Source organism: Amborella trichopoda, chromosome 11 (assembly GCF_054954075.1).
Source record: "Amborella trichopoda isolate Santa Cruz 75 chromosome 11, AtrichopodaSantaCruz75HAP2 v2.0, whole genome shotgun sequence".
In the NCBI taxonomy this organism is placed as follows: domain Eukaryota; kingdom Viridiplantae; phylum Streptophyta; class Magnoliopsida; order Amborellales; family Amborellaceae; genus Amborella; species Amborella trichopoda.
This window is the reverse complement of record NC_142346.1, coordinates 4,019,301-4,031,812: the sequence shown is the minus strand read 5'-3', so window position 1 is coordinate 4,031,812 and position 12,512 is coordinate 4,019,301. Positions and strand designations below refer to the sequence as shown.

The 12,512-nt window shown below is 34.1% G+C and overlaps 1 protein-coding gene across 1 annotated transcript; it reads right to left on the bottom strand.

Annotated features, from left to right (window-relative positions):
- Nucleotides 1-5,500: 5,500 nt before the first annotated feature.
- Nucleotides 5,501-12,077, bottom strand: LOC18441266 (small ribosomal subunit protein uS11y-like). Its single transcript, XM_011627641.3, has 6 exons — nt 11,964-12,077; nt 9,845-9,967; nt 9,705-9,750; nt 9,490-9,575; nt 8,495-8,624; nt 5,501-5,878 (listed from the first exon to the last, which is right to left on the bottom strand). The coding sequence occupies exons 1-6, from the start codon at nt 11,964-11,966 to the stop codon at nt 5,811-5,813; spliced, it is 456 nt and encodes a 151-aa protein (XP_011625943.1). The 5' UTR covers nt 11,967-12,077; the 3' UTR covers nt 5,501-5,810.
- Nucleotides 12,078-12,512: the final 435 nt, after the last annotated feature.

The following is a 12,512-nucleotide window of genomic DNA, read 5'->3' as shown; positions in this document are numbered from 1 at the left end:
TAGTAAATTTCAATATCTTGGCATTTACAAATTCAAAATCATTTTCTTTTTTTTAAATATTTTTAATCTAATGATAGCAAACTTCTTTTTTTAATATGTTTAATCTAATGATAGCAAAGCTATCTAAAAAAATTAGAAATGAACAAATTTACTTTAAGGCCTAGTTCTAAACATCTTATTAAAATGAACGGCTTATATTAGTAGGCCAAAAAACATTTTTTAGGGTGTGTTTTGAAATTTTGTATTTTTCCGATTGTTCATTAAAATGAAAAAAATGTATATAAATGGGTCATACAAATGGCACTAGCATAGTTTTTTAATATTGTTTTATTATATCGCTATAGAATCATTGCATAAAAGCACTACCTAAAATAAAAGGGATAGGGGATGCGGGGTTTTAGAGAGGTATCCAAGAGAAAAAAGAAAAAATAATGTAAAAGGAGGTGTTCAGAGGGGGACTAGGCCAAGCCCTATACCATCTTAAAACTGATTCGATCCTTACTAGTTCACCACCTAGATCAGCAATACAAATCATGAATGATCGAGTTTTAAAACACTGCTTAAGTATATTTTGATGAGTAAAATATTAATTAATTCATCTCCTTAGTGTATTTGATATTAACTAGTTCATCTCCTAGGTGTGTTGTGTGTGTGTGCGTGTGTGCTTGTGTGTATGTGTGTTTTCTATGTTCTTGTGGGAGCATTTCTTTTATCACTCTTGGTGATGTAGAAGTATTTTTAGGACCCCAAACTTTAGGAATATAATATATTCAACGTTGGGATCAACCTCACCAAAAGGAATTTAGAAAAACAATCAAGTTTTGGATAATAATATCTATGAGAACTCAAAATCTTTTTCTTTTTTAAATTGGGTGATTCTTAGGTGGCTCTCAAAATTTCACATTGAAAGAACATAGTAAGTAGTTCCCAAAATTTCACAATGAAAGAATCCAACAGAGCAGCTCTTTTACCTAAAAAAAATACCACCTTCCATTTCCCAATATAAAAGAGAAAATTAGTTCTTTTACCTGAAGGAGTAAATGTATAATATGCTATCCTGAAGCGTGCACGCACACACGCATTCACATGCATCCTACCTTAATCTAACTCAATTTGGTTATTTTCGGGTCCACTAAATTCACCTTCTCGTCCACATCCAAACCCGTGTCAAATAGAACCGCTAGCAACCCAACCCACCGTTGGTCAATTCATCCTAACGACAACGGCCATAAAACTAAAACGCAAGAGAATGCTAAAGCCGGACCATAAAAGATAATTTATCTTTTCTTTTTTTGCTATAAAAAAAATACTTTTTTTGAAGAACTACATGACTTTATTAAAGCAAACTAATGATAACGTTGCAATCTTAAACAATCCAATTAAGTAAATCGAAAAAATGGTTAAAAACAAGTATATCTATAAATATATTAAAATCTTGAGAATGTACGGTCAAGATAATGTTTTGCAAGATACATTATTTATGAAACTATATTTTTTTATATATATTCATATATTTCGATACCGAGATGATCAATTAGAAGGTTTTTCAATATTAAAATAACATATTCAAATGGATTTTTTAGGTGCATATTTAATTCTACATTTTAAGTTGCACCTTTATTTCCTATAAAAATAGAGCAAATCTACCATCAAAAGTTACTGGAAGCCGTGACCAAGATACATAAGGATAGAAAAAGTATACAAAGAGACCTCTTACTTTTGAAAAAGTATTTGGTGAGTCAGCCGGCTCATTAATTCTTGTGCAATCTCCCTCTGAAATATTTATTAAAGATGTTTTTATCCGAAAGTTTAGGGTTCGATAATCTCAACCACAACAATGATTTAGATTTGAATTTTTTTTTCGAGAAATACAAATATTATTTTTTTTAATTCCTTTTTCCAACGTTCGTTTTAACTTTTAGTGCATATAACATTTTTTGACATCCACCTTGAAGATGGACGTTTGATACACAAGAGACCACACAGTAATAGGTGAGTCGGCTGACTCACCAAAACCATGTCTTTTACTTGTAGTACAATAAGGTTACAATCAATCTTGTCTATCAAATTTCAAATTGGATGGTTGTATGTATGTCATTAAGGATGCTTAAAGTTTACCAAAAAAAAAAAAAATCTTCAATATTACCACACATCTCAAGCCATCTTATTTCACATCTAAAAGTTAGGAGTGTTTGTGGCCTTTTTATATCAGTGGTAAATAGTCACATAAAATACAATCCTATAAAAAAAAAATCTTAAGACATAAAGATAAATACATCTTATGCTACGTCCAAATAAAGGGGCACAGACATTGTTCCACTTTTTGTTCATTTTTTTAGCCCAAAAGCAAATTTTAAGGTCCTTGGAATAATAGCTCTGCCATGTTCAAACCGTAGATCTTGTCTCATTTAAGTTTGGAAAGTACTCCTATGTGCCAAGATGATACATCTACCCACCCTTAAGGAGTTAGATTATCAATTGGAATAGAGGGTTCCAAATGAACTTGAGGCGTAAGGTAATGATCCCCTTTGTACAAGTTTCTTTATGTCAATGAAATATGAGTTAATATTATCAAAAAAAGATTAAAAAAAAAAAAATATCTCGTAAAATCAACTTTCTACACATTTTATTTTATATATTTTTTGTATTATACTCAAAACCCCAACATTATTTTTTCTTGTATTTACCGTCAATCAAAAAGTCAATGAATTATGGGACAAAATTGCCTTTTTTCTCTTTCTTCTCCTTTTATCCCTCTTTTTTTTCTCTACCTTTATACACCAGTCCTCTCTCTTTCTCTCTCAACTTGTTTCTCTCTTTTTCTCTACCCTCCTTCACTCTTTCTCTCTTTGCCCTTCCTCACTTGTTCTCTCTCTATTTTTTTATGTGGTTTGGCACACTCAGTGCCTGACTGAATTGTTTTTTGTGGTCCAACACACTTGTTGCCAGATTAAATTTTTTTTTTGTAGTATGGCACGCTCCTTGTCGGACCAAATTTTTTTTTTTTTCAATGCAATACAAAAACGTACCGAACCGCAAAAACCTTTCAGTTCGACAAGGAATGTGTCAGACCGTATTATAAGCAAGGGAGAAATTACTAGAATTTGAACAATCCGGTAAGAAGTGTGCCAAACTGCATAACAAAAATAGAGAGCGAGAGTGAGGGAGGGTAGAAAGAGAGAAACAATGACGAAAGATAGAGAGAAAAAAAGTGAGGGAGGATAGAGAGAGATAGAGAGGGAAACAAGTAGAGAGAAAGAAAATGGAGAGAGAAAGAAAAAAAAAAAAGGTCAAAAAAAAAAAAAAGAGAAAAATGATAATTTTGTGCCAAACCTCATTGACCATTTGATTAGAAGTTAAATACATCAAAAAATAATATTAATGTTTAGAATATAATACAAAAAATATTAAAGATAAGATGGGTAAAAAGTTGATTTTGAAAGTATCTAAATTTTTTTAAACATCGATCTAAATGAGCCTATAGGTTGGTTCACAATCAATGAATCCACCGTCAAAAAAATAATAAAATTAGAGAAGATATCCAAATATCCAATACACGTGCTTCTCCCGTGGTTTGGCAATTAATCAGTGGGTCCATATGTCAAGACGCAAGTTATAAAAACCATCATGATCGTAAGGTTGTCACCATTCCATCGAGTTGAACCAATGATTTAAAAAGCGAAAAGTCGGCACGGAATCTCCGACCGGGCAATCTGGTACCCATTCCGATTAATGCGTATATGTCTAGAACAAGATCAACAACTTTGCATCGTAAAACAACAATTTTTTATAATAAAATGGCAATACGAACCCGCTGATTTATCGATCCGGACTGATTTTAAGTCAGTTCACTGTGTTTTCTAAATCAGCATTCTCGATTGCCGATTCACCAATTCGGACCGATTTTTAGAGTGCCTCATCTAGACCGCCAATCTATTTTTTAAATCAGAGTTAGACAATAGTTATATGCTATTCCTATGAATATAGCTACTACCAAAGACATTTAACATTGCTAAATTAAGGAATTATATAATATGAGACTATTTATGTTTGTTACAAAGAAGTTCCAATTATTCTTAGGCCCTAACCATCCCATGTCAAACGGATAGCTTAAGGTATTTCATACAGTTTAAGAATTTTGTTTTTGAACTTTGAATTTATTCAATAACACTTACAACCGCCTGATTTGAAATCCGATGGACAAGAACGATTGTATAAGTGTTGCAAGAATCGGTTCTCTCGTTTCAAAGGTCCAATGTAAATCAGGAAATATATAACTTGCAAAAACAAATTTTTTGTGCATAATTCCTATAAATAAAAAAAAATTTTCACTAATTCATAGCTTTCTAATAAACTAAATGAGAAAGAGAGATGGAAGGTCAGTTCTCATGAAGAATGCATCTATCAAGCTAAGGGGAATGTCATATAGATCTCCGTTCAACATTGTTAGGGTGTATTACGGTTTTGAACTGTCCACTTTCAACTAAAAACATTTCCTTTTCTGTCTTCCCCCTTAAGTATCGTCCATTTCCCAACAATCTCCTTGCCCTCTTTTCCCACAGACTTGGCGTACAACATCATCATCATCGCCAAAACTTTTTTCCAACTAATTGGGACAAGCGATAAACTCAATGAACATGTGTACATCATCATCGTCAAAACTTTTTTCCAACTAATTGGGACAGGCAATAAACTCAATGTACATGTGTACATCATCATCATCGTCTTCAAAACCTTTTTCCAACTAATTGGAACCGACAATAAACTCATTGTCTGAGAAGAGCCAAATAGCCACCATTCCTAATGCTGCAAAGAGTTTCATGATGCTGTCAATGGTCACGAAAACACCACCACCCAACATGACACCAAACCCTAAACTACCCCTCAAGCTGAACTATCAAACATCTCCACAACTAATGAATTGAGCTTGAACCAAACTTGGTTTTACACATGCTGATGATACAGACCGCATTTATTGATTTCGCCTCTTGGAGGTAAATAAGTTAGAATACTAGAAAGCATGATCAACAATTTAAGGGGAGAGCGATAAGGGACTAAATACATCAAGAACCAACAAAAGGACAACCTATATTTTAGGTGATATCCAAAATGTATTAAAAATATCAACCAGTATTTCAAAAGAGAAAGTTACCAGTATCTTTATTTTGAACTGAAATAGGAAAAAAGATGGAAGGATCCACAACCTCAAATATTACTCGATGCTTTTGTAAGGATGGAAGGATCCAGTATGCTTTTGCCGAAATAGAGAGAGAGAGAGAGAGAGAGAGGCAGGGAGGTGGTTCATGCAAGGGAGGATGAATGCATACACTAAAAGGAAGTGACATATTGCATTAGAGTGAGAGAAACGGGAGTTTGGGGGATAAAATGCAAGATTGGAAGTTCTTTCTATTGCTGCCTTGAGGAAGACGAGATTGTAGTGTTTTTGGTGTTCGTTATGCAAGGTACAACCAGAGAAAAGGGTTAAATGACATTTAAAGAATGCAAAAAAAACTACAATACACCACTGCATTTAAAATATCATTCTACAAACTTGGTGCAATTCAGACCAAAACTAAATCTTCAACATATTATCACAATATTATCAAAAAGAACATCTCACAAGAAACAAACCAAGTTTAGGTTTAGCTAATCTAATACTATAGCTCAAATGAAAATTTAAGAGGGAAAAAACCTGGGCAACAAAATTGTTTATCAAGCATTCGATCACAATCCACATGATAAGGAAGAGAGAAAATTCACGGTTATAGGGAGGTGCTGAGCCCAAATACCAGACAGAAAGCTAGAAAAGCTCAAAGCCTCCTCCCTCGTCGTCCACCCTTTCTACGCGTGCTATCAGTGGGAATAGGAGTCACATCCTCTGCAAAATACATCATAAACCACATACATAATCATTCACAGTTAAGCAATGGAAAACACGTGATATCAAAGCATAGATAAAAACAAAGTGCATTAAGCCACGTCTTCGGGCATATTAAAGAACTAATAAACAAATTTTTTACCCTTAAAAATTTAATTTAAATTATTGTTCTTATATATATATATATATATATATATATATATATATATATATAAATATATATATAGAGAGAGAGAGAGAGTTTCTCTCATATAAGGTTCTCTCTTGAAATATTAATACAGGTTATATTTAAAGTAATAAAACTTTTCTTGCATAAGCTATAAAAAAGCCAAGCCAAATTTTCAAAATTCTAGTTGGCCAAGGGATCAAGGGAATAATATATACAACTGTCACAATCAATAAAAAAGATAATTCAAATCAGTGTTACAAAGATTAATGATTTGGAATGGAAATCGCTGATCGAGAACAGGAATCACCCAAGAATGATCTGATTATTGGGTTGAATCGGCAATTTAACTAAATATATAACTTCTACTAAAGATGTTAAAAGGTTTGCTGGTTGTTAGCTCACCCAAACCTTGTGCCAGAGGTTCGAACCCCACAACATGCTCCCTTTGATATAGAGATACTAGTAATATTTATATTCCTCGAAGGCTTTAGAAAGGGGAGGATTCAAACATATGACCTTGCACTAACAACTGCACATTCTACCTCAACATCTTATCTCAGTTGTAATAAAGTATATATGATGTATTATATATCTCAGTTTTTTGTCTTCTTTTAGAGAAAAATAAATCTGGATTGTGGATCCGGATGGCCATTTCCGCCGATCAGGATTGGGATGGGTTGGTGGAAGATCCACCCCACCTATTTGTCTTTTTTTAAAAACATTGAATGAAATAAAATGTACAAAAGTTTCAAAATTTTCTCGTTCAAGGTGTCTTAAGAAATCAACCATAATTGTCAAAATCTTGTTGCTCTTGGCTTGGTTTGGGTTGAGTTGCTAAACCTAAAGACATCAGGCAATTCACCCGAAGCCAAAACAATTTCAGAACATTGGCGAGCACACACCAACCATTACCAATAATGAATGATGGAGATTAAATGTACCCAGATGATTATCTACCATTGGGAAATAAACTTCACTATCCATTATCGGAATGGGCACTGCATGCCACTCTCATATGCCATATATAGTACACTACCATTATAGCACAAGTAAATAAATATTTAATAGTACAACCAATGTTATGAACTTCACTTCGCTTTGTGAATCGCCCGAAGTGGTTGGGTTTGGTGACTCCATCAAGCAAAGGGAAGGGAAATTTCAGTTGACTTCTTTATTGACAGCTTGTACAAGTTTGAAAAATTTTCTACTTTTTTTTTTAACATAGCTTGTATTAATCATGACTACCTTAACCAACCAAAATTTTCAAAATTTTAGCTGACTACTTTATAGCTTGTACCCTAAAAGTTTTGTAGGTTCTCTTAAAATGCAAACTATATTGATTGTGACATGCCATATGTACACATAGGTACCTTGTTTTGGGGGAATGAGTTCTATACTGTAGACATATCTTGCACTCCAAATATTTTCAGAGAGAAGGCCATACATGGGAGAAAATTATCTCCCTCTCTGTTTCTCTCTATCTGAATCAAATGATAATAATTGAAATTAAAATATAAGCATTAAAAGAATTTAAATTTTTTAAAAATAAAATTCATAAAAAACTTACGTTTTAATTTCCTTTAGGAAAATGTTTATATAAGGCTGCAACCTTACTTGGAGAATTAAGGTTATAATGTCCATTTTAATTGGAATGCATAGATTTGATATTGCACTAAAAGACGTGTCACTTTTTGACATTGTCTTAAAAGGTGTGCAAAATGTACACCGTCCAACTAAACGAGATAGTGTAGAACACCGCAACCTTACTTCTACAAGGTTGTCACATTATATAAATGTCACCCTTTGTTTCATATCTTATAATTTCTTCTAGGATTGTGCTTGTATTATTTAATTTTCCGAAGCACCGAAGCATTTCCCGTTTTGGGATAAGATGAAGATGCCCCGGAAGCGAATCTGATTAATAATGGTATGACTTTGCTGTAGAACACAATCCAAAAGTACTTAATTAGACTATTCACCATTGTGGTATGATACTAGATCATCACATAAATGATAAGGCGGTAAAAAAACCCTAGAAAACTTTGAGCTTCTCATATTTCCCTGGCATTTTAAAAAATGAATCGGGGGGATGGATTGTCCACCCACCAATCCTGATCCCGATCAGAGATCCTGCAAATTTTTTTTAAAAGAAAACAAAATTATTAAAATAAAATATATAATATACAGTGTATAATTTTTAACAAACAAGTAGAAATGTCGATTTGGCTAGTTCATGAGCTTGGGGTGGCAAGGTCATAGGTTCTGATCCAACCATTATTTTATGTCTTAAAAGAAAAAGTCATATAAGTATCTATTTGGGTGCATGGTTTTCCTTGTTTTTTAGATGGATCATCAAAACACTCCATTGGTTACTGACATGCAATAGATTCACGACTAGCAGTAATAGAAGAGACTTCCTAAAAGTTTAGAGAGGAAAGGACCATTACCAATGCGACCAATCCTCATTCCAGATCTAGCAAGGGCTCTAAGAGCAGACTGAGCCCCAGGACCAGGTGTCTTTGTCTTGTTGCCTCCAGTAGCTCGGAGCTTGATATGAAGAGCAGTAATGCCAAGTTCCTAAACAAATACAAAGCTTAACACGAATGACCCATTATAACACACACAAACACATGTTGGGGAATCATAGAGTTTTCACACTGGCAGGATACGTGGCTCACATTTCCCACTTGTAGTATGAAAACGATACTCTTGTTTTGGATGATAAATACTCAATTGATGAGAAACATATGTTTCATGTTGAAGAGCTCTAAGATAATTATACACAATAAGTTTCACTAGAATAGGAGTTTCTTTTCATTGATAGAGTACCTTACATTAATGACCAAATTGATGTACATGTTATACAGCCTTTACAGAGGTTAGGATTTTCTATACAAGTACGGGCGGTGAAAGAATCAAAATCACTGGCCAGATATTTTAGGACTCCATCTTTGGCCAGCCCACTACCTCCACTAGATTAAGAGTTTGTTATTGAGGAGATCAACCAGAAAAGTATTACAATTCGCATTTTACAAACCAGTAAGAGAAGAAAACTAAAATTCCAAACACAGACTAATAAAAATTAAAACAGAATATAGAAAAGTCATGCACAAGTACCAAAAGACAAATCTGATGGCTCAAAATGTTCTTAGTTTGGTTTTCTCAGGCACCAGAAGTGGTATGGTTAGACAAAAAGGAATATTCCAAGCTAAGCTATGCCACACAGCCCCAAACTTAGAGATTATCAACCTTCCCAAATTCACAAGAAATATCATCATGCAGATGACCAACTAATGCATATTCGTATTTAATGAAGGAAGATAAGAAACAAGAAAAAGAAAAAGCTAAACAAAACAAATTTTAAGTAGGCTGTATAGGTCCAAAATGCAACCTAATTATGTAAAAATTATAAACATTTAGAGAGAAAAAAAAAGGACTATACCTTGCATCTTTGGGCAACATCTTGTGCTGCAAGCATAGCCGCATAAGGGGAAGACTCATCCCTATCAGCTTTTACCTTCATGCCACCTGTGGAATGAAAAAGACTAAAACCCACTACATGCTCCATTTTTTTATTATTTGTTATTCACATTGATATAAATTAAAAGAAATACCAAAGCAACCATCCACTTATCTCTAAATTAGATTATTCCATACCGGTAATTCGTACAAGAGTTTCTCTCCCAGACAAATCTGTGACATGCTGCATTTCCGATAAAGGAATCACTGGTTAATAACCTAAATGATGTCATATCACATATTTGTTTTTGAAAAACAGAAAATCATTAAGAACTTACCACAAACGTGTCATTGAATGAGGCAAATATGTGAGCCACACCAAAAACGTATTCACCTTCTCGAACAGTTGGTCCTAGAGTGACATTTTCCTCCTTGGGCTCCCTGGTCTTCTTTCTACCCGACTGACATGAGTACATTTCATGTTAGGAGACACCATGAGAACAATATTGAAATAAGAGGGAAGTATATCCCTTGAATCGAGAGTCACCCAAAAATCAGTTTGTAGAACAAATAAATCTTAGCTAACTAGTTTTCATCATCAAAGTGTTAGTGGCTTCAAACAAATTAAATGAATAAATAGCCAGCTTTCTTCTTGGCCAGCTGCTTATCAAAGAGAAGAGTGAGGCCTTCTATAGAAAGAATAGAATCTAATACGCTCTGCCCTGCCAAAAAGCAGTGAAAGAAGAAGGTTAGACAAAAACTCCTCACAAGTTTATTACTGTAACACTGATATCATTAGCCAGGACCTAAAGATCTCCTCAGCATTGTGACTAGAATTAACACTCATTCTCAAAATTGCAATTTAAGGAGAATATGACAACACAATAACACATTTTTTTAAAAAGAAATAGTGCAATTTGAAGAGTTCCAAACCATTTTGAGAAAAACTCTAAAGCTGAATAAAAAGGTATAGGCTGACCCTTGCCCACTGGCATAGACTAAATACAACTCTAATAGTCATTTAGAAAAACATACAAAAATATTTAGGCCTTTAAAAAATGGAAGTTGATTTTCAAAATCTTGAAACTGCCACAGATTTCCCCATTAAGATGATACCATAGACTGGTCACATGGACAAAACCAAATGCGGACATGAAAGTATCTGAGCACATAGTCAAGCTGCTCCCATGCTAACATGACCGAATGGCTTTCATAAGCATTAGTCTTTGAGACTCAACACCATACAAAATATAGTGGTAACCAGCACTGAATGCAACCAATTCAAAACAACAAGAACACCCATACAAGCCAATATCATGTCATTACAAACAATTTAGAAAGAAAAATTACACACCCAAAATAAATATAACAATTATTGAACGTTCAGAAAGACTTTTCCAGTTAAAATCTAAATGTTTACTGTTTTGAAGCACGAAGGTGAAGGTAACAAACTAATGGTCAAATTTCTTTCATTATTCCAAACAGTATGGATATCACATTTTGAGAAAACCCATAATTATCCAGATTAAAGTTGAGTATAATTTTTGAAAATTTGCAACAAATGAACAATTTAGGATATATTGCGACTCCTGACCTGCATTCCAAAAACAGTGATGGTACTAATTTGTTTATCAACAATCCCTTTCCAAAACCAAGTTTAGATGCTACATTAGTCAATATTGGCTTCTTTTTCAAGTATTTTCTCATAAGGCTTATCTTTCCAACCAACTACTTCTCTCAACCCACATCTATTCCATATCAATATGCCTTACTAAACACCATGGATGAAATTAATGCCTACTGCCTTAGATAGCTTTGCTATTTAAAATAGGAGTTCCCACTTAGTTTTATTTCTGGTTATGCGAAATAATGAGAGGAAACACAAGATTTTTTTGACAGATCTCTAACATGAAGGAGCAAATACAAAAGCCTTAAATATGCAATACGCATTCTCTGCACTAACCAATATGAGGCTTTCTCGAAGCAAGCAGCAGTCGATCTCATAAAAACAGTTTCACTCTCTGGAATACAAGCAGAAACCAATCACATAGAATATGTTTCTCTCTCTAAATTGGCCATCACTAAACTAAGAGAAGGAACATTACGTTTTGCGTCCACAGATTTAAGAAATTGAAAAGATAACACACGCGGAGACATTAAAATCTAGAGATTGCAAAACAAGATAAAACTGCAAAGCCACAAACTAGAGAGAGAAACTTGGGTTGCTTGACTGTATCATCTCACATGCTTAAACAATTTAAATGTGTACAAGAACAAATCAGTTTACCGTGAAGAAAACGCATAGGCATCAAAACTTGGAGATGAAATGATGCAATGAAACTGTAGACAGAGAGAGAAAGAGCTCGCAAACACCAAAACATGGAGCTATAAAAACAAGAAGAGACTATAATGGAGAGAGAGAGAGAGAGAGAGAGAGAGAGAGAGAGAGAGCGAAACCATGATTGCAGAGACTGTTGGAACGAACAAACTGCCCCTCCTCTTCGAGGTACTCCCCTGAGGCGAGCTCAAAGCACCAACACGATGGAGACGAGAGTCCAGGTCGCAAACCCTAACTTGGGCTTTGCTGCTTATAGGAGGGGTAGGATAGAGTACTCCCCCGGGAGCAGATTGTACGTTTACTCCCTCGGGAAAAGAGAATTTTCTCACTCCAGATACTTTCAAAAATAAATTGGATAATTAAAAAACAAAAACAAAAACCCTTGATTTTTGGTTCCTCACCCTTTAAACCTCCAAAAATTTTAGGTCTCTTTGAATCTCAGGATGTTAAATTTTACAGGCATGTTTATTGGCACACAAAAAAATTTCCATTTTACATTGGTCCCGGTTACATTTCAAAATTTGAGATATTACAATATAGTTTGGGACATCTACTGAAATACTTATTAGAGAACATTTTGCTTAGGAAAAATGTTTCATGCCAGCTGGACCGCATGACTACATAGATGAAAGTAAGTGTTCCATCTAATAAAAACGATTGAAACTAAT